This window comes from Brachyhypopomus gauderio, chromosome 3 (genome assembly GCF_052324685.1).
Source record: "Brachyhypopomus gauderio isolate BG-103 chromosome 3, BGAUD_0.2, whole genome shotgun sequence".
In the NCBI taxonomy this organism is placed as follows: Eukaryota; Metazoa; Chordata; class Actinopteri; order Gymnotiformes; family Hypopomidae; genus Brachyhypopomus; species Brachyhypopomus gauderio.
Window position 1 is genome coordinate 6,455,863 of NC_135213.1, and position 23,692 is coordinate 6,479,554.

At 40.1% G+C, this 23,692-nt stretch overlaps 1 protein-coding gene across 2 annotated transcripts; it reads right to left on the reverse strand.

Moving 5' to 3' along the window:
- Positions 1-11,756: 11,756 nt before the first annotated feature.
- LOC143510106 (uncharacterized) lies at positions 11,757-21,453 on the reverse strand. 2 transcript variants are annotated; one of them, XM_076999130.1, is made up of 4 exons: positions 21,175-21,453; positions 17,754-17,861; positions 16,965-17,023; positions 11,757-15,012 (listed from the first exon to the last, which is right to left on the reverse strand). In XM_076999130.1, the coding sequence occupies exon 4, from the start codon at positions 14,919-14,921 to the stop codon at positions 12,990-12,992; it is 1,932 nt and encodes a 643-aa protein (XP_076855245.1). In that variant the 5' UTR covers positions 14,922-15,012; positions 16,965-17,023; positions 17,754-17,861; positions 21,175-21,453; the 3' UTR covers positions 11,757-12,989. The 2 variants fall into 2 exon arrangements, with proteins under 2 accessions (XP_076855245.1, XP_076855246.1); XM_076999131.1 differs by having other exon boundaries at positions 11,757-16,355.
- Positions 21,454-23,692: the final 2,239 nt, after the last annotated feature.

Here is a 23,692-nt window from a genome sequence, read left to right on the forward strand (position 1 = left end):
GACCGTTTAAAAGCTATTGAAATTATTAGAAAGAAACTCACCACCACAAATAGGTAAGAGATAGAAATACCCATATCTGTTGCTTAGGATACCCTTAATATATACAAACTTGTTTTATGTACTTATGATGAAATTCATATATTAAAACTCACTCCCACAAATAGGTAAGAGGTGGAAATACCCACGTTAGAGTTGTAGGTTGTTCTTTAGGGTGCACTTTGTGTAATACAACTTGTTTAGTGCTCTTACGATGGACCATTTAAAAGCTAATGAAATTCTTAGATTAAAATTCACCACCACAAATAGACAAGAGGTAGAAATACCCATATCCAAGTTGTAGGTTGTTGCTTAGGATGCCCTTAATATATAATATCTTGTTGTATGGCCTTGTGATGCACCGTTTAAAAGCTATTGAAATTCATATATTAAAACTCACCCCCCACAAATAGGTAAGAGGTAGAAATACCCACGTTAGAGTTGTAGGTTGTTCTTTAGGATGCATTGTGGGTAAAACAACTTGTTTGGTGTTCTTATGATGGACCGTTTAAAAGCTAATGAAATTATAAGATTAAAACTCACTACCACAAATAGACAAGAGGTTACTTAGGATGCCCTTAATATATGAGAGAATGGAGGCATGGAAATGTTTGGGAGAGACAGCAGTGGAGTTTTTGACTGGGTTATTTAACAGAATCTTGGAAGGTCAGAAGATGTCTGAGGAGTGGAGACGAAGCATAATGGTGCCGATTTTCAAGAATAAGGGCGACATTCAGAGCTGTAGTAATTACAGGGGAATAGAGTTGATCAGTCACAGCCTGGAAATCTGGGAAAGAGTAGTGGAAGCTAGGCTTAGAGGAGAGGTAGAGATCTGTGAGCAGCAGTATGGTTTCATGCCAGCTAAGTGCACCACAGATGCTATGTTTGCTTTGAGAGTGTTAATGGAGAAGTATAGGGAAGGACAAGAGTTACATTGTGTGTTTGTTGATTTAGAAAAAGCTTATGATAGAGTACCGAGACAGGAGCTGTGGTATTGTATGAGGAAGTCAGGAGTAGCAGAAAAGTATGTGAGGGTGGTGCAGGATATGTATGAGAACAGTGTGACAGCAGTGAGATGTGCGGTAGGAACGACAGATGGGTTTAAAGTGGGGGTAGGACTACATCAGGGATCAGCCTTGAGTCCCATCCTGTTCGCAATTGTCATGGACAGACTGACGGACGAGGTTAGGCAGGAGTCCCCTTGGACTATGATGTTTGCTGATGGCATTGTGATCTGTACTGAGAGTAGGGAGCAGGTGGAGGTGAGCTTGGAAAGATGGAGATATGCTTTGGAGAGGAATGAAAGTGAGCAGGAGTAAAACAGAGTACATGTGTGTGAATAAGAGGGCAGACGGTGGACAGGTCCAGTTACAAGGAGTTGATTTGGTGAAGGTTGATGAGTTTACCTACTTAGGGTCGAGGGTACAGAGTAATGGAGGAAGTGAAAGAGAGGTAAAGAAGAGAGTGAAGGCAGGGTGGGGTGGATGGCAAAAAGTTTGTAGTCTGTTGTGAAGGTCTGTCAGAGGTCTCATATATACATGAATATTCACAAATATTGAGGTTATTTCTGCATATTCAGTACATTTACACCATAAAGTAAAACACAATTACAAGGGGAAGGTTTTTTTGTTGGTTTTGCATGAACACTACAGCAACACATACTGTATATACTGTAAACTCATGAACAACAAAAAAGAAAAACAAAAAGACAAAATAACCTTACAGTAACCAATGTCTGATCGCATGGGGATCTCTGCCGCGGGGCTATACAGAGTCTGGACGGATCAGGTGTTTTAAGTGCCATAGAATACACACGCAAGCCCCATTCAGGAAAGAATCAGTGATCTAGATTGTTTCGTTTTTATCGTCAGATCTGTAACCCGCTTCTAGTTCCTTTTGGAATTGTTTCTATGGCATTCTGGTGACAGTGAATTGCTCAAATCCTTTATTAATGTCAAAAAGAATAAAATACTAACCCCAAATATGTTTTGAACTCTTTGTCAGGTTTAGTTGGACAGCCTTTGCAGATTTAGTATTTAAAAGTAGGTCACAGATATTCAAATAGGCTATTTTTAATTAAAAATAAAAATGACGGACATGATAGCTAAACTTTCATGCCCACTCCCTGACACTTGCGCCAACATCAACAGTTTTGGAAACTTTCTGGACTCTAGAGGGCGCAATGACAGAAGAACTCTATCAAAGCAATGAGGGATTTGGATAGTGATGATAGTGAAAAATGAACTAGTACAGTTTTCTGTACTCTCCAAAGGTTTGGAGTCAGTTTGCTTTAATCTGTTTACAATCAGTTAATTCCATTAAACAGTTGCACAGTATGCAAATATGAAGAGCAAAATAATGCTGCACAATACTGCATTCAGTTCAGGTAGAACGAACAACTGTGGCGTTAGTGGTCAAAAAATTATCCTTCTCAGTGCAATGGTCATTTTAAATTACAAAAAGTAATTACAGGAAAATTTGTAAAAATAAAACATTAAACCAGTGGCACTACACAAATATTTGCTGCAAATTGCCCTGGATGATAATATAAAAATGCATATTACAAAATGTACAGATATCAATAATTCAATAAACCTGATTTAGTAGTCTTTGAAAGGCACAAAGTAGATTCATTAGTGATCTGTGTAGTGATCAGTGTACCCTAAATCTTAAAGTACATCATTTCCTGACCGATGTGAGGTAGGCGTACCAGAACAAGGCAATTATGTGGGCAAACAGTACCCACACGTACTGCAACGACAGAGTCAGAATGACAAACAGCTAACAGGCAACAAGACAACCCTGTTCAACATGCACCTCTCAGCTTACTGGGTTCAGACTCACCTGTACAGGTACATAATTGACGTTGATGAACTGAAAGGGGGTCCAGACTTTCCAGTTCATCTTCAGCGCCGGCCAATACCTCGTTTTGACTTTATCCTGAAGGTCTGCGATAGTCTTACCCTGCAACGATCACGCAAAGCACTCCAGTAGCCACAAGGGGGCATTACAGCATAATGCTATACCACCTCCATTAAGCCTGTACTAAAGACTTTCTGTGGAAACATTTTTGAAAGAATAAGAAATAAATACAAAAGAGTACAAAAATTATTTTATAAACAAGATAAATATCCTGAGACCCAAGATCTCACTAAATGTGCCTCCTCAGGCACATGGTCCCCCTTGTTCTGAATCTTTTAATTCATTTTCCCCTATTACTCTAAATGATTTAGTGAATGTAATTGGCAAGATGAAACCCTCATCTTATCCTCAGGAATTCTTACCCCATTCTGTCTTGATTGGTACCCTTATCACTATAGGACCCTCATTATTGACAATAATAAATAGCTCACTGACTCAGGGCCAGGTTCCATGGTCTTTGAAACATGCTGTGGTTACTCCCCTTTTAAAGAAACCTAACCTTGATACCAGCTGCATCAGTAACTATCGGCCAATCTCTAAACTGCCATTTATTAGTAAGCTGATGGAAAAAATAGTAGAAAATCAATTTAGAACTGTATTATCTAATTTACAAATTTTGGATCCATTTTAGTCAGGGTTTCGTAAATAGTACTGAATCTGCGCTTTTGAAAGTTTATATTTTAATGGCCTCTGATGCAGGGAATTGCTCTGTCATCATTTTACTTGACCTTACCGCAGCCTTTGATACCATTGATCATAGCATCTTGCTGGATAGGCTTAATGTTGTGGCTGGTATCTCTGGCACAGCACTTGACTGGTTTGTTCAATCTAGTAGGTTCTGTTCCACCAGTGCTCCCTTGGGATGTGGGGTCCCACAGGGATCAGTTCTGGGACCTCTTTTATTTGCCTTTTATATGTTTCCATTAGCAGGCATCATCCAGTCTTTTAAAATTGTTTCCTATCATTTATACGCAGATGACATTCAGTTTGTCATGTGTTCCTGTCTCCCCCCTTGTCAGTCTTGACTTTTGTTTTGTTCTCTGTGTTTGCGTGTCTTTTATTTTGACATTTCCTAGTTGTCTCTGGTTTCACACCCCTGCCATGTTCCCTGCTCCTCGTTATCACCTTCAGGTGTGTCTTGTTGTGTTCCTTGTTTAGTTGCTGTATTTAAGTCCTGTGTTTGGTCCTGGTGGTTGTGGGTTATTGAATGTTGTAAGTTGTATGTCATCAGTAGTAAGTTGTGAGAGATATGTTCTGGTTGTAAGTTCTGGTTTGTTGTTTATGATTTTTTGTTGTACATGCTCTTTGTGTTTAGCCGTTCTTGTCACCTCAGGTCTTTGTAATAGTATGTGTTTTTGTGTTAGTTGCTTTGATTAAAACTCCATATCTGCATATGCGTCCCACCTGCTCAGCTCTGTTTGTTACACAGTTGTACATGTCTTTTAAGCCCCAGCAAATGGATAGGCTGTCCACCCTACTCCAGTGTTTAACTCAGATCAGTGAGTGGCTATCTAGTAACTGTCTTGTTTTAAATGCAGACAAAACGGAGACTATGATTATTGCACCTCCTGATTTACATTCAAAAATCAGTCAGATACTTGTCTCTTCCTGTCCCGCAGCCAAACATCCGAAATCTTGGTGTAATATTTGACCAGTCATTTGATACTCATATAAAATCCATGTCACGTTCTTGCTTCTTTCACTTAAAAAACATTTCCAAAATACGTCATATGGTTTCCATAGTTGATCTGGAAAACATTATACATGCCTTTGTATCTTCTCGCTTGGACTACTGCAATGCACTTTTGTATGGCTTATCAAATCATCTCTCTCTCGGCTCCAAGCGATACAAAATGCAGCAGCAAGATTATTAACACGCACTAGCAAACGAGCTCACATAACCCCGATCTTATATTCATTGCACTGGCTCCCAGTAAATTTTAGAATTAATTTTAAAATTCTTGTTTATACATATAGAGCGTTAAATGGCCAGGCTCCTGTATACATCACACAGCTCCTTACTAAATATTCACCATCTCGCTGTCTCCGCTCACAGAACCAAAGTCTATTGGCTGTTCCCCGGACTCGATTAAAGACCAAGGGGGACAGAGCTTTTCAATCTATAGCACCCAGGCTCTGGAACAGCCTCCCTTTACACCTCCGGTTAGCAGACTCTGTTGATTCCTTTAAAAAAGAGTTAAAAACTTTTCTCTTTAAACAGGCCATCTGCTAGTATATATGCGGATGTATGCATGTGCGTATATGTATGTTTATGTGCATATATATATATATATATATATATATATCATGTATATATCAAAGATTATTATATTGTCTTATTTTATCTTATTTTATTTGTCTTTATTTTTATCATCTTATTTCACTATTGTATTATATTTTATTATCTGTTGTGCTATATGTACAGCGCTTTGTGACTATTGTCTGTGAAAAGCGCTTTATAAATAAAGCTTACTTACTTATTTACTTACTTACAAAAGTTGGTTAGCAAGAAATGTCCAATTTCGAAATGTCTCATAAGCTTAAAGATAAAGATACTGGAACAGTGACAATCCTGAAATACAGAGATTTAATACCAACATTGTCTCATATTCCCTGATATTTAGTAAATCGGGGCTCTGTATTTATCAAACTTCTTAGAGTGGAATTTTGGACTTAAGTGCTGAAAAATTCTTAACTGGGCCGGGCCCGGACACGGTTGGAGCGATCACACTAGCCAAATGAACCGTGCTTCGGCAGGGAACCGTGCCCGGGCCCGGATCACAGACCCTAGTGTGAGTACGCCCTTACATCCAGTACAGGCAGACAGTAGGTACTAAAGGTTAAAGCAACAGGTTGAGCTCACATCATGTTTCTTTTAAAAGTCCAGCACCCAAACAAACTGCCATTTTCTATTGCCATTGACTGCACAAGAACTAAAATGAGAACCGACATCAATTGGAACAATCAACATAAATCTCCTACAGCCATCACTACAGTTACATACTTTAGATATGAAATTAGGAAGTCACGCCTCATTCTGTAGTCATCATAAAAATGAGCATAAGCATGATTTTCAATTGCAGAAATGATTTTTTTCTTCAAATCAATTACCATCATGTTCTGTTGCAAATTAATACGTCCGGACCCTATATGTTTTGTTTTGTGTACATTTTTCTCCTGAACATCAATGGATCCTCTGAATTAGGAGGACGCTAAACAATCAAAATACGCTACATGTATATAGCACAGTATTGCTACATGTAAGCTAATACTACGAAAATCCCATTCATTTCTGACATTGAAAATCATGTTTAAACCAGCAGTACCAAACAACTAAACACATCGCCAAAAGACATTAGATAATACAAGTTAATAAGATTTTGAGTAAAATAACAGAAAAAAACTTTTTTGTTCTTACAGACATAAACCTTTATATAATTAACCAAATGTTTAATTGCAGATAATTGCTATAATTGTACATAAATCTGTATATAATTTTAGAAAGTAGAAAAATACCATATAAATAATACTATATTTTTTCTGTAAAAAAAGAGAAATGGATGTAACTTGTAATTATAATCAAATATTTAAAATAAAATATGTTTTGTCAAATTACAAATAATGTTTGTAATTTCACAAAGTTTTGTATACAATTAGAAAAAATGTTAAACTACATTAAAATTTTACAGTTATTTTCCATAAAATCAGGATTTTGTTTTTACAGTGTATATATGGCTGTACTTTTCCTAAGTACAAGAAAAATGGTGTGATCGCACCTAAATGTAATCTTAACATGAAGATGGTTTCAGTATGAATTACTGTAGTCGGTAAATATGTGATACTGGTCTCAGAATCTTCTGCATTAGCTTTAAAAGAAGATATATTTTAGCTTTATGTAGTTATAAAAGCAGAAAAATACTTACATGAAGTCCTTAGTTTGTTCGGAACCAAGTAAGGCTTGTGTTGGGAAGTGTGCAAGTTTTGAAGCATTCCACTTGTGTCCGTCGCTTAGTGAGAATGTATTTTGTCCCACTTTCTTCACGACAGTTCTTGGTTCTGTGAATCTTGAAGATCCATTGTGAACATGTTCCGGTCTGCGGACACAAACAGTGTCTCCCACTTTGAATGATGATGTTTTAGCTCCCCTTTTCTTGTCTGTGTATTCCTTCATTTTATTTTGCAAAATATCACCCTCTTTTTGTTTTAGGCATGGGTTTTGGGAGTATGTTTAATTTGGTGCACATCTTTCTGTTCCTCAGTAGTTCGAATGGGGTGGCTCAGTAGTTGTGCAAGAACTCTGTTACTGCTTCTTTCCAGGAACTGTGACTTCTCTGACATGTCTGTAAGCACTCCTTAAGTACTCTGTTGAATCTCTCCACAGCACCATTGGCTTGAGGATAGTATACACTGGACCTCAGGTGTTGTATCTCTCTCTCCTTCAGAAATTTACTGAATGCATGCAAAGTAAACTGACAACCATTGTCTGAGACGAGATACATTGGATTACCTTCCCTACTGAACACAGTTGCTAAAAAGCGGGTGATGACATCCGTAGTGACAGCAGAGGCAAATGCAACCTCAGGCCATTTACTGTAGTAGTCTGTGAGTACAATAGCATAACGGCAGTCCCATGTAACAGCTTCAAATGGACCCGTAATGTCTACTCCAACCTTTTCCCATGGAGCTCTAGGCATTTCAACTGGTATAAGTGGAGCAGGGGCGGTTTTGGTTACCTTATCACTATATTGGCAGTCCACACAGGAGGAAATCACAGAATGTACCAGTTTGTCCAGTTGTGGCCACCAGAACAGTTCACACAGCCTTTGTTTGGTGTGGACTATGCCTTGGTGTGCCTCATGTGCTAAGTCAACCACTCTAGTACGTAGTAAAACAGGGACAACAACTCAATCTGGCCCCCTCATTATCAGTGAACCATGGACTGACAATTTGTGTCATACTTGAAAGTATGGAGCAAGGTTCTCAGGCAGACTTTGCATTTGGGCCAACGTTTTTGGATTTGGTTACGCAGTAGAGATAGTTCTGAACATATTTCACTTGCAGAAGTGAACTCTGGAAGAGAAATGGCACACAACAATTCTTTAAAGACTGTACTGTTCTCCTTGAGTGCGTGCGTTTACGCAATTCAACAGCGAGCCAAACTCCTGTCAATTAATACATGAGTCGGGATGTAGCGTCCTAGCTTAATTAAAAGTCCTCACGGTAGGCTCCATCCTCTAGTAAACTAAGGGCAGAACAAAGACAGTTGCAATCATGCCAGTTTCCTCCGTTGCCCCATTTGTAGTGGTTAATGGTAATCTGGACAGATAGTCAGCAATGACATTTTGGTATCCTGGACGATAAGTAATATCATACGTGAAGCAAAGGAGTCGAGCAGACCATCTGGCAATCCTCATTCCAGCACGGCCAGAAGCTTTAGAAGTGAGCAAAGTTGTAAGTGCATGGTGGTCTGTTAGAAGGACAAAATGACGACCCCAGAGGTATGTTCTCCACCTCTCCACAGCCCAAATGCATGCAAGAGCCTCACGTTCAATCATGGAGTACTTGCACTCAGCAGAAGAAAGTGTTCTGGATGCAAAAGCAACAAATCTCTCACTTTGATCAGAATGCATTTGAGTCAATACTGTACCCAGTCCATAATCTGAAGCATCACATATGTTGGTAACTCTGGGTCATAGAGAGCTAAAGCCAGGCTATTAACTACCAGCTCTTTAAGCGAAGTGAAGCTGGATTGTGCACTGCACGCAGTGGCTCACTAACAGTTGCAAAATCTGGAATGATCTTACTATACCATGATGCAAGGCCAAGGAAAGATCTCAAGGAAGATGTGTCATGTGGAGCTGGGGCCTGAATCACAGCAATGACTCTGTCCTGGTCTGGTAGCAGTCCTTCCTTCGAAACATTTGTGCATGTTTAGTTTGAGTCCAGCATCAGTCAGGGCCTGGAGCACTCTCTGAAGGTTTTCATTATGTTCTTCTTGTGTAGTGCCATAGCAGATGACATCATCCAGATATGCCTGCATACCTGGCAAACCTGCAAGAATCATTGACATCATTTTATTGAAGGCAGAGGGAGCTGAAGCTAAACCAAATGGGACCCTACAGAAACTAAAAAGTCCATCATGAGTGATAAATGCAGTAATGTCACGACTCTCAGGATGCAGAGGCATTTGGTGGTAAGCAGAAGCTAAATCAATTGTAGAGAAGACAGTAGCCCCTCTCAGTGGCGGCCTATGACAAATATCTCGGGGGGGGGGGATTGTTGTGATGACATCCAAGGTGACCATTTCAGTGGGTAAATAAAAAACAGTGACTTAACCAATGAAAATATAATCAGAAATATATATTTCTCTTTACATTATAGACTGTACAGTATTTGTGCACCGATATATCTTGTAAATACCATCTTGGTTAAAGCTCTACAATGACTGAACAATTAACTGTGGTCAACAAAAATTGTCATCTCTCAATTTGCCCTCACAAACAACTTTAAACATGGAGAGAGGCCAGATTTACTATTAATTAAATAAAGTGATTATTTCCCACTCACAATAATTTCTGTATTCCTCAGACAGCATTTTATTTTAGGTGTTGCATTTTAGAATATAAATGGGCAACAGCATTAAGGATGGAACAGAATGCAGGGAAAGCAGAACAGGGCGCGAGCTACTTCACAGCCTGCTAGCCATGTTTCCCCTTCATACCAGTTTTGCGAAAATCCCCGGTTATATTCTTTTCCTCCCTTTGTAGACACTTCACTTGTTTGATGTTTAAATTTGGTCTCGGTGGCCCTAATTCCTTAGTTGCTAGTTTATCTTGATTATTACAACAAGAGAATGGCACTTCTCTTAAAGAAACGATTGAATTGTTCTGAGTTGAAGGAACGCTGGCCATGTTGAGCGGATCGCTAGCTGCCGTTATTTTCCCTAGGTTACGTCTGAAGCAAGCACGTAAGTGCAAGCCCTCCCAGAACCCATAGACATTGCATTCCAGTGCCTACACTTAAAAAAATACATTAACACGAGAGTCTACCAGAGCAATCAGTCAGACTAAAATCGCCCAAAAAGGGGGGGAACTACAGGGAATGCACCTCAACGCTGATTGGACAATCAAGTTTCATTTGTAATACCTGAAATAAATCTAAGCCAAGGAGGGCAGCACCTGAATCAACCACAACAAGAGTACCTGCGGTAGAATGATTATCATGAGAAATAGGAACAACTGAGCTACTAAACAAAACCATATTTATACAGATAAATAATTATACTAATTATGTTCAAGCTTTTTTTCTCTCCCTCACATACCGACTGCTTGCTGCGTATGCAGATTCATCAAAATCTCCTCTCTGTCTGCAAGAGCAGCGCTGCCGTCTTCAGGTTGGCCTTATTAAAATCCCCTGTAATTATATGAGCGCCATCAAGGTGGGCCCGCTGCTGTTTATTAATGGTGTTCAGCAGGAGAGAGGGCGCCGTGTTTCTATTTGCGTCTGGAGGAATATACACAGCCAGGATGATCACTACAGTTAGCTCTCTCGGTAGGTGAAAGGGTCGGCATCTTACAGACATGTACTCGAGGTCTAGGGAACAGTGCTTATCTATGATTGTCCCGTTGTTGCACCAGTTTTCATTCACGTAAATACAGAGCCCCCCTCCCCTGCTCTTACCAGAGTCGTCAGTCCTGTCGCAGCGTAGCAGGGTGCGGCCGGTTAGCTGCACGCTAGCATCGGGTATTCCAGGGTAAAGCCAGGTTTCTGTGATGATCATAACACAGCAGTCTCGAACTTGAAGCTGCTGGTGCCTCTGGAGTGCAGTGAACCTCAAAGTGTAGGATCCTTCAAAGGCTTGTGGTGTGTAAACCTACTATTGGGCCCCCTAACCAGAGCTCAAAAGCAGAAACGATTGCAGTGGGCCCAGACATACATGAAGACTAATTTCCAAACAGTTTTGTTTACTGATGAGTGTCGTGCAACCCTGGATGGTCCAGATGGATGGAGTAGTGGATGGTTGGTGGATGGACACCAGGTCCCAACAAGGCTGTGATGTCAGCAAGGAGGTGGCGGAGTTATGTTTTGGGCAGGAATGATGGGGAGAAAGCTGGTAGGCTCCTTTAGGGTCCCTGAAGGTGTGAAAATGACCTCGGCAAAGTATATAGTGTCTGACTGACCACTTTCTTCCATGGTACAAAAAGTAGAACCATGTCTTCCGGAGCAAAATCATCTTCATGCATGACAATACACCATCTCATCCTGCAAAGAATACCTCTGTGTCATTGGCTGCTATGGGCATAAAAGGAGAGAAACTCATGAGGTGTGACCACCATCTTCCCCTTTTGAGCTTTTTTATATTTTTTAAAAATATACTGTTATAATTGGGAGGTTTGTTCAATAAAATTAAATTCATACTCTAATGGGTGATGACTTATTATACTGGCTCATTTGCATCGACCATTTAGAAAAATCAGGGAAAAATATTATTTGCATAATAATTTGGAATGCGGTGTGAAGTACATGGTCCTGGTGTGCTGATCTGTACTCAATATTTTCATTTTGTCCTTCTTGATCCAGTTCCTTTGAATGGATCAAAGTCAATGTAGGCTATTGGAGATATAGCCAGGGGAAGTATCATAATGCAATCACAATACAGTGTAATTCATACTATATAAATGCAAAGTGGTATTTATTTTCAGTGTATTAGTTGCTACCAAGTAATGTTTCGATTGTTATATGTTCAAAACATTCAAGCGTGATGTGAGTGTAACAAACTAAAGATAAAAAACACTAAAAGGTCTGTTTGTGTAGTATTGCTTTTAATCTGTCTCTAGAGCATTTACAGACTTTCAGAAGAGATAAAAACACCACCATGGTTTCCATGGAGTCCAGTTAAAACATTTATGTACATTTCACATCAACTTAATCACATATTAAAAACTAATAAAATTATTGAAACACATTGAAATTTCAGGCTTAATATTTTCACAAGAATCCAAAACACAGAAACTTGTATGTTCACTTTACAAGTAAATATAGTCCATGCTTTCTGTAGGTTTTAAGGAGATTTTAAGGAGGTGTCATGTCTAGCCCCGCCTCCCTGTCAATCATGTATCACTTTTTAGTCTGTTCAGTCACGCCCCTGTGTTGAGGTATTTGTATGCACTTTGAGGGGGAAGTACTGTCATGTCTATCATGCATCATTTGACCAAGAGACCAATTACTATGTGCCGATCTACATTTACATTAACAAACTGACATCATTCGTAACCCGTGTTACTTCCCCTTCAGCAGTGTCTCATTTGTAATTTAGTTCTGATATTTAATAGTAAGTGTTCAGTCTTTGTGGGTTATTGTAAGGTGATGGTGCAAATTATAGTGAAACTTATTGTGAAAGTAAAAATTATATTGATCGTTTGTGGTCTTGTGAAGTCTGTTGTGTATTGGAAGTCAGATCCAGTTAATCTTTCTATATTTCTGTTTTTTCATGGCTTCTCGTTTCTGTAGATGTCCGTTTGTGTTGTTTGCTATCTAAGTTTTAGTGTTCTGTTATATGTCAGGTTGCTGGTTGAGTCTGTTGTCTTGTCTTTATGTCTAATGATTAGTTGGTCATATCTGTGTTAGCGTGTTAGTTCCGTTAGTGTTACCATGCCTCATTGTGCTCGTGCTGTTCGTGTGTCTACTGTCAATTTGTGTGCAACCCCGTAGGTTCAAAGTAAAACCCATTTGTTAAAAAACCAATCACCTCAGAGACTGTCTGCTCCCTGATTGCGCAACACCCGCTACGTCGCAGAATAATCCACCATTACAGGACAGCGAGGGAGCCTTACGAGGGGAGACATTATCAGGAAGATGATTATGGTTATCTTCCAATGCGTATCTTGTCTGAGGACTTAATTAAACAGGTTAAGGATGGTGAACCGTTTGAGCTACCGTCCTTGATTTGTCCCTCCCACAACTTCAATGAGGAGGATAATTTGGAGGGGTTTATTCTCCAGAGCAGACAATTTTTTTGAATTTGGCCTTGTCTATGGCTTCACTCCTGTGTGAATGCACTGGTGCCGTTGAAGGTTAGTCTGTTGACTAAAATTCTTCCCACACTCTGAGCAGTAATATGGCTTCTCTCCTGTGTGAATGCACTGGTGCAGTTGAAGATTACTCTGTTGAGTAAAACTCTTCCCACACTCTGAGCAGTGATATGGCTTCTCTCCTGTGTGAATGCGCCGGTGTTTGTTGAGATGACTCTGTCTAGTAAAACACTTCCCACACTCTGAGCAGTGATATGGCTTCACTCCTGTGTGAATGCGCTGGTGCAGTCGAAGGTTACTCTGATTAGTAAAACTCTTCCCACACTCTGAGCAGTGATATGGCTTCTCTCCTGTGTGAATGCGCTGGTGTTTTTTGAGACTACTCTGCAGAGAAAAACTCTTCCCACACTCTGAGCAGTGATATGGCTTCTCTCCTGTGTGAATGCGCTGGTGTGTTTTGAGACTATTCTGTTCAGTAAAACTCGTCCCACACTCTGAGCAGTGATATGGCTTCTCTCCTGTGTGAATGCGATGGTGTTTTTTGAGACTACTCTGTTCATTAAAACTCTTTCCACACTCTGAGCAGTGATATGGCTTCTCTCCTGTGTGAATGCGCTGGTGTTGTTGAAGATTACTCTGTTGAGTAAAACCTTTCCCACACTCTGAGCAGTGATATGGCTTCTCTCCTGTGTGAATGCGCTGGTGTTGCTGGAGATGACTGTGTTTAGTAAAACTCTTTCCACACTCTGAGCAGTGATATGGCTTCTCTCCTGTGTGAATGCGCTGGTGTGTTTTGAGACTATTCTGTTCAGTAAAACTCATCCCACACTCTGAGCAGTGATATGGCTTCTCTCCTGTGTGAATGCGATGGTGTTTTTTGAGACTACTCTGTTCATTAAAACTCTTCCCACACTCTGAGCAGTGATATGGCTTCTCTCCTGTGTGAATGCGCTGGTGTGTTTTGAGACTCTTCTGTTCAGTAAAACTCGTCCCACACTCTGAGCAGTGATATGGCTTCTCACCTGTGTGAATGCGCTGGTGTGTTTTGAGACTTCTCTGTTCATTAAAACTCTTCCCACACTCTGAGCAGTGATATGGCTTCTCTCCTGTGTGAATGCGCTGGTGTGTTTTGAGACTACTCTGTTGATTAAAACTCTTCCCACACTCTGAGCAGTGATATGGCTTCTCCCCTGTGTGAGTGTGCTGGTGTTGCTGGAGATTAAAGTGATTAGTAAAACTCTTTCCACACTTTGAGCAGTGATATGGCTTCTCTCCTGTGTGAATGCGCTGGTGCATTTGAAGATTACCCTGTTGAGTAAAACTCTTCCCACACTCTGAGCAGTGATATGGCTTCTCTCCTGTGTGAATGCGATGGTGTTTTTTGAGACTACTCTGTTGAGTAAAACTCTTCCCACACTCTGAGCAGTGATATGGCTTCTCTCCTGTGTGAATGCGATGGTGTTTTTTGAGACTACTCTGTTCAGTAAAACTCTTCCCACATTCTGAGCAGTGATATGGCTTCTCTCCTGTGTGAATGCGATGGTGTTTTTTGAGACTACTCTGTTCATTAAAACTCTTCCCACACTCTGAGCAGTGATATGGCTTCTCTCCTGTGTGAATGCGCTGGTGTGTTTTGAGACTCCTCTGTTGATTAAAACTCTTTCCACACTCTGAGCAGTGATATGGCTTCACTCTTGTGTGAATCCGCTGGTGCAGTCGAAGGTTACTCTGAGTAGTAAAACTCTTCCCACACTCTGAGCAGTGATATGGCTTCTCTCCTGTGTGAATGCGATGGTGTTTTTTGAGACTACTCTGCAGAGAAAAACTCTTCCCACACTCTGAGCAGTGATATGGCTTCTCTCCTGTGTGAATGCGCTGGTGTTGCTGGAGATGACTGTGTTGTACGCAGTTGTAGCTTTTCTCCTTTTCCATGTTTACTGCTTTCAGCAGTCTGACATACTCCTCACATAGATCAATGTGTTTATGTAGTTTATGTGTTTAGGAAAGTGGACAGCATTAATTCCTAGAGGAAAAAGACATTGCAAATTAATTGTGAGATGAAGATGAAACAATCATGACAAAGAACTGTTTGGGCTCTGCATAATGCTAAAGACATTAATTCTAAAGCATGGGTTAAAGCAAGAAATGTTCATTTGACTGAAAATTTTTCCTGGCAAAAGACAATGCCAGCAATTACTGAAAATGTGGTGTAGTTGGGACACAGCCTGTTTTGCCTAATTCTACACAATATACACATTTCTAAAGTATATTAATCTAAACAGCATAACGAGAGAAGAGAGAATCTATGAAGCGACAAAATGCAACACCTGAGCAATAAATTTACATTAATGTTTATATAATGGAGTTATCTGGGTGTCCTCCTCCAGAAAATTATTTAAAGATCAAGTCAAATTTAGTGAATCCTAGTGAGTTTTAAAAAGGTATGAAGCTCTCTTGTTTTTATCAGATTAACTATCGCAAAAACATAAGCAATTAGATTACCTGCTTTAAGAAGGTATGTTACAAAAATATTTAAATTCCAAAAATGGCAATTAAAATCACACCATTGGATAGAGCCTTTAAATACACACAGAACACAAAATTGGTTATAAATAAAAAAGTTAAGACATTTTAAATGGAAAAAAAAATCGCCTTTTTTCTCCAACTGTATTAAAGCCAATGAAGAAAAGTCTGTGAACTGGACTTAAGGCAGGAGGGAGGTAACTTTTCTACATAATGTCCGAACAGTAGGCGGGATGACCCACAAGTCAATCAAATGACACCGCCGTTATCCATCCAGCGCTGATGACCGCCAGTGAGAGGATCATATTTCGGCCTCAAAACAGATAGCAAGCGCGGGTGTGTGGTTTATTATTATGATTTGACGGATTTTTCCCCCAAAAAATTCAAATGACGGAAATCCCTCGTGGTGAGGGAGAACTTTAACCCATATTCTAAAGACATTCATGGTAAATACCATCAGGAGACAGTGCTAGGCTTCATTACTTCACTAAAATGAAAACACTTGTCTATGTTGTGATTACGTGTCTCTCTCTGGTTCAGTGCCACTCTATGTGCCATTCTATAGGGACTTTTATTTTGTAGGGTTCATCAACTTTATTTTCAAAGTTGTTCTTTTCCTTCCTTTCTCTCTCATGGTGATGCAGAGCTGCTTTGGTCTGTTGAAGCTCCTTATGAGTTCCAGCAGTGTGATTTGATCTTTTAAATTATTGTACATCAGAGAATTAATCTATGGGCAGCACCAACATATCACAGAAAATTCACCTGTGCACATGATTACTCAATGTGCCACGTTTCCAGGTAGATTGAAGGTAAAAATGATGTTGGCCTCTTTAGAAAGCGTTCCTAAAAAGTGTGCAAAATGTCACATGATCCACAAAGGACATTTTTTGTACGTACGTATTTGTACGTGTAGTGTGATGTATTAGAAATTTGCTGTGCATTTGCTTGAAAGTTACATATGAAATCGCATTTTGTATTTTTAAGTAATGGTTTTCATTTGATAATCACATTGTGTTTGTATGCAACTAAAGCGTTTTGAATTTGTAAGTTGCATTTTTCATTTGAAAATCACGTTATGTTTGCTGGCAAATAGTATATTTGCGGAATATGTTCGGTTTGTTTACAATGTTTTGGCAGCATTATAACTCCATAGCAGAGTTACTGTCCTGTTCAGAAGGGTCCATAACCCAGCTGGTGTGTGTATAATGAGATTGGGCGATACTGTGTTAATACTGTGTTAAAGGATGTATAACCCAGCCTGTGTGTGTGGAATGAGATTGGGAGCCAGTTCAAAGACCCAAAAACAAACAAGGCTGCATTATATATCCAAATCCAAAAGGTACAATTGGGCCTACAGGCTACCTGTAGGCTGTGTGTGTGCTTTAAACTGTTGCTTATTTATATGGATTATACTGAGAAATTTATCAGTCGCAGGTTTAAAATATAACTCACCTCTTCAGACAATCTCAAATGTCTCACTGTTAAGACAACTTCTTCAGCATTTTGTTGGACTGAAAATGATTAGAATAAAATAAGTTTAAAATTCCACACTTCACAATTATTAAAATGGACATAAAAAGTAAAATATGGACATAAAAACAGGTAAAGTAAAACATGCGCGTGATGTAGATCTAACACATCTACTTTATTCGAACTGTTCCTCAACATAGATCTCCATGCCATTTCTTATTAAATGCCCAGTCATTTGTTCAGCGTATCTGTAAAAGCTGTAAAAAGTGTTTGAGATCTACAATATAGGCGAGATCTGCTGCCATCTTCTGGTGAAATATAAAATAGCTTTTTTGTACAAGGGCATTTTATAATGTGCTGGCAGGCCTCATATTGTCCCCCGGTCCGAACTTTGGACATGCCTGCACTAAAGCATAGTTACCTATAAACACCAACATAACGCTTTAGTTAAATGTATAAACAACTGGAGAATATGACAGATGGGTTGAAAACTCAAATGCAGATCCCACAGATCACTACGACCTTTACCAAGACTACATGCACCCAGGGTGGCAACATTAACATGCAAGCTTCAAATAGTACATTTATTATTTTTTATAACACCCTATATATATATATATATATATATATATTAGGGGTGGGACGCGATTTTAAAAATTAATCGAATTAATCAGAAGCTTTGTAATTAATTGTGATGGGGTCAGAGACTTGACCCATCACCTGGACTGCACTTTAGAGTATGTACACATGCATGTAGATGGAATAACTCACCAGATGTCCTGTCCTCAGGGGGGGAGGGCCGTCTTCCAGGGCTTCCCTGGTGTTGGCCGGTAGAGCCCACGGTCGGCAGTAGAAGGGGGGAGACGGGTCCTACTGATCCTGTAGGAGGAGGACAGGGAAAGACAGGAGGTCATAACATAATGTGATGTTTAACAAATAATGTCAAACTATCATGTTCATAGTATCATAGGTGTTCCAACAGGCGACGCATGTGGTCCCGCTCCAAGATGTTGGTAGAGGCTAACAAGGTTGGGGGGCGGGGCTACTCGTTTAAAAGGCGAACAGGAGATCTTCCGAGGACTTCCCGTGGGGGTAGCGAGTGTGCCCCGACATATTGCCAGAACTTTTATTGCACAGAATTTTACTGATGTTTTATCTGATCCATGGGGTTACGTACACGTGTGTTGCACTAATTAAAAATCTTGGGTGAAGTCTGCTTCGGAGTCAAGCCTGATCTTTTCGGGGAGAACCCTGGTCTCTCAGAGTATATACCGTCGTGGAGTCATGTCTACCCCAAGGCACATCCCCACATTAATTAATCGAAATTAATCGTATTTTAATGTTACGAATTGACCAGGCAGAGAGGGATCCAAATGCGGAAGAACACCGCTTTTATTGAAATGAGACGCTGGCACAGAAACAGGCAGGGGAATCACGAGTACTAGGATAAGTAACAGCGTTTTCTTGGCGTGGTCAGGACGGTCCAGGGTCATACCGGGGGAGCAGAAGTCAGGAGGTACAGAGGGACTAGGCAGGAGACAAGGTCGGGGACGTAAGCGAGGGTTAGAACACAGGAGAGCAGACAGATAATAGAAAGGCTTGGTACTGTTGGAAATTATATTTAAAATACATTAGCATTACAGTTAATCATACTGCTTAAGATCAATATTGTAATCCCTTTATATTTTGTTTACATTACAGTGTTAATCAAATTACTTATTATCAAAAGTATCTGAGAATATGCTTGTCTACGTGCAGGAGAAAGTTAGCTAAAAAAGAGAAAGCTTCAAAATAGCCTCTGTAGGTCCACTTGACATTTGCAAACCAAGAAGTGAAAACATCGCTTTCACTTCTAGAGAAGAAATGTATGTGTGTTTGACGTCTGTAACTTAGGTGCACCCCCAAGTAGTGAAAGTTAAGTGGATTACAACCCCAAGACGTGGGGCCTCTTTCACCTTTGTGATCGCTAATTTGTCAAAACATGGTGTAGGATTTAGGGAAATAAGATGGGCTCATCTAATTCTGAAAGTGTCAGACAAACAACTTTTGGAGAACATGCAAAAACAGTTTTTGAGCAATAGGCAGACAAGTTATCAGACATAGGGAGATTCCATCGCTGAGTAGCAAAGGTGGGGGCTTATACCCAGACCACACTATATAGGACAGGAGGAAAAGTGTCTGAGTTAGAGAGACCTGCGCACAATGCTATAGGGTAGAGTAGATAGGGTTTTGCATACTCTCTCTCCAGAGATCTCTGTATTTTTACTTGCTTATAATAAAAGGTTAAAGACAAGACTGGTAATGTTTTCTCTTGCATCAACGAACATGCTGCGCTAAGGTGAAAGTGGAACCAAGCGCAACAGTACGCGGCATGAGTCGGCAATACTTCGCGACTGAGACGTGCTGGGGAAGGTGTATATGTGTGACTGAAAGGGGGCGTGGTAATGAGGGGCAGGTGAGGCTGGTTAGGGAAGATCATGTGGCATTCCTTACAGTACCCCCCCTCAAAGGAGCGGCACCTGACGCTCTACGACGTGCCGGGGGGCGGCCGCGGCGCCGGGGGGCAGGAAAGTTGGGGTGCATTGCGTGGAAATCAGCGATCATCGTGGGGCAGAGGACATCCCTCGCTGGAATCCAGGCCCGTTCCTCGGGCCCATATCCTTCCCAATCCACCAGATATTGGAGACCACCTCGCCGGCGTCGGGACTCCAAGAGCTCTCGGACGATGTATGCCGGACGACCGTCGATCTTCAGAGGGTCAGGAGGTTTATCATACACAGGGGGTACGGTGAACAGGCTGTAGTGAACCGGCTTCAGGAGACGTGGAAGACAGGGTTAACACGGTAATGTGATGGTAAAAGGAGTTTATAGGTAACTGCGTTAACTCTGCTGAGGACTTTAAATGGACCAATATATGACAATCTTTTTCATAGCAATCTTTTCTAAATATTGACTTCCTACCAACTGTGCCCTATTATTCCTTTACTGCGGTCTTCATACATGTGAAATTTCAAACCCCCTAAAATATTCAAGGACCTTCAAGGACGGCTGTCTTTTATGCCTATTTTCAAAAAATTTACAGGGCCAAGGACCCGTGGGAACCCTGCTAAACGTAAAAATACTGCAATGAATAATGTTGCGCTTTCTCTCCTCCCGTCCTAGCGCAGCATGTCCGTTTGATGCAAAAAGAATGTCACCAGTCTTGTGTCTTTTAATCATTTATTAATGCTAATACAAACAAGAAATAATAAAGAAATAATAAAGAGATCTCTGAGAGTACACAGATGTGACAGCCTAGGCCTATTCGTGTCTCCCAGTGTGCAACTCTGACACCAGTCTGCTTCTCTCCCCATTTTGTATGATCCTAGGCGTGCCCCCCTCTCTGTGGGACAAAGGAGCTGTACGTACATTCCATACGTTAAACATACAGCTGTTCCTCTCTTAATTTGGAAGCGAGGTCTTTGCTTGCTGACCTTGTCAAATTGACTTACAGAGGCTCATCTTACACATCCCGTTTTTAGAAAACGGCAGGCACTTAGAGTATGGGAAAGAGCACACAAGCACTTTCCCAGACATTTTTGATAATAAGCAATTTGATTAATACTATAATGTAAGCAAAATATAAAGTGGTTAATATAAGAAATTTGGTTAATATAAGGCTAGTCAAATATATAAGGATTACATATTTATTACAAAATATATATTACAAAAAATATATAAGGATTTGATTAGAATATATGAGCTTTCATTCTTGAGTATTGTGGTTAAAATATACCTTAGCATTCTTTTACACATATAATTCTCCAACAATAATCAAACTAAATCAAATGTAACATTACAATACATCCACTAAAACAGCATAAAATCAATTAAATCGTACTTTAAAGCTACTGTTAATAAAACCGTACAATATAACCAGCATATAAGCTTTTATCTTTGTAACAGGAACCACTGAGCTACTAAACAAAAGAACCAAATATAATTATATTCGTATAGTATCAAATAAGTACGTTATCTGGCTGGGTTAGTTAGCGCTACAACATCCATTATAAAAACACTTTAACACGTTGAATTTTCCAACAACTGCCAAAACACGAGATTCAACCGTGAGGTAACGGAACTAACAAAATAGTCTGGTTAAGATTTGGTTAAAAGGTGTTTGTGGTACGTATTACTAAAGTTAAGTACTTACAGGTCAACCAGTAGTCCAACACTTCCAAACAGGAGACAATAGGCGCAACTCCACTAAACGCCCGATGTTGATATTGAGAATAAGGAAAATGTGGTCTGTAATGTCCGATGGTGATGGTAGGTAGAGGTGGGCGGATCGATCCAAATATCGAGACCAACGCTGGTATTAATTTTGAGCAATACTCGTGTAAAAAGATTGATACTAAAACTTTTTAACTCTCCCGCACGCACCGACTGCTGCGTACGTTGATTCAAGTCCCTTCTCTGTCTGTAAGAGCAGCGTTGCCAACTCCTTAGTAAGGAAAGTCGCTATTGGCTGTCCTAAAAGTCGCTAAATGGCGTCATCGCCTAATTTGCATTATACGTGTTTTTGAAGCTGTAAAAGAATAACGTTGTGGGAGAGAGAAAATGAATTAAAATATGTTTAATATGCCCTTAATATATAAGAACTTGTTGGTCTTATGATGCACCGCTTATGAGCTAAAACTCACCACCACAAATAGACAAGAGGTACAAATACACATATAAGCGTTGAAGGTTGTTGTTTAGAATGCACTTTATTGTTCGGTGCTCTTATGATTGACAACTTAAAAGCTATTGAAATTTCGAGACAAACATTAACCACCACAAATAGGTAAGAGGTAGAAATACCCATATAAAAGTTGTAATAGGTTGTTATTTAGGGTGCACTTTGTGTAAAACAAATTGTTTAGTGCTCTTATGATGGACCATTTAAAAGCTATTGAAATTGTTAGACAGAAACTTACCACCACAAATAGGTAAGAGATTGAAATACCCATATCTGAGTTGTAGGTTGTTGCTTAGGATGCCCTTAATATATAAGAATTTGTTTTATGGACTTATGATGCACCGTTTAAAAGCAATTGAAATTCTTATATTAAAACTCACCACCACAAATAGGTAAGAGGTAGAAATACCCACGTTAGAGTTGTAAGTTGTTCTTTAGGATGCACTGTGGGTAAAACATCTTGTTTGGTGTTCTTATGATGGACTGTTTAAAAGCAATTGAAATTATAATATTAAAACTCACTACCACAAAAAGACAAGAGGTTGCTTAGGATGCCCTTAATATATGAGAGAATGGAGGCATGGAAATGTTTGGGAGAGACAGCAGTGGAGTTTTTGACTGGGTTATTTAACAGAATCTTGGAAGGTCAGAAGATGTCTGAGGAGTGGAGACGAAGCATAATGGTGCCGATTTTCAAGAATAAGGGCGACATTCAGAGCTGTAGTAATTACAGGGGAATAGAGCTGATCAGTCACAGCCTGGAAATCTGGGAAAGAGTAGTGGAAGCTAGGCTTAGAGGAGAGGTAGAGATATGTGAGCAGCAGTATGGTTTCATGCCAGCTAAGTGCACCACAGATGCTATGTTTGCTTTGAGAGTGTTAATGGAGAAGTAACGGGAAGGACAGAAGGAGTTACATTATGTGTTTGTTGACTTAGAGAAAGCTTATGATAGAGTACTGAGACAGGAGCTGTGGTATTGTATGAGGAAGTCAGGAGTAGCAGAAAAGTATGTGAGGGTAGTGCAGGATATGTATGAGAACAGTGTGACAGCAGTGAGATGTGCGGTAGGAATGACAGATGGGTTTAAAGTGGGGGTAGGACTACATCAGGGATCAGACCTGAGTCCCTTCCTGTTCACAATTGTCATGGACAGACTGACGGACGAGGTTAGGCAGGAGTCCCCTTGGATTACAGAGCAGTGGCGTGCACAGACATTTTGGGGGGCAAGTGCTCGGGTGGGGGGGGGGGGGGGGCGAAGGGCACTTTTTAGCGCATGTGGAACACTTCATTATAAAAAAAATTACAAACACATGTTGAATGAAATTTGATTTTATTTGTCACATTCTCTAAACGTGAGTTTTCAATGGAGAAAAAGTCACGCATCCAACTGATATAATTCATATCCAATATACAGTCATGTCCTTCACTGTCTGCAGGCCTTGTTGCATATATTTTGCAATTAGTAAATCAATATAGGCCTACAATTAAGACAGTAAAAAGACCGTAAAGTAGGAGAAGGAGTTATAGGCTACTGAGTGTTGTCATTACATGATTGCAGATGGACATTTTTCACAGGTAATGGGGAACTTCCCGTTTCTTCTTTCACAAACGAATGTGTTAATTTATGTTGCCCATCAAAACCTATACAACAGAAGACCTTCAGCTTAACACATAGATTTGCAAACTCTACCTTAATTATTTGTATGTGGTCGTCCTCACGTTATCTATCATTGATTTGGGCTAGAGCGACTAGTTTATCAGGTGACCAGTCGGCTAAAAATGCTTAGTAGTTTAGTGCTGTATGAGACATTTTACAACACAAGAAAATGATTTCACATTGGGCTTAGAGGGCAAACGGTAGATTTGACGATGTGTATGTGACCTGGCTGGTGGGGCATGAGAGAAGAAGTCTATCTGTGACCGTGCGTGCTGTGCTGAAGACGCTTCCTTCCACTCGCTGAACTGAACTGCTACTGCAGCGCATCTGCAG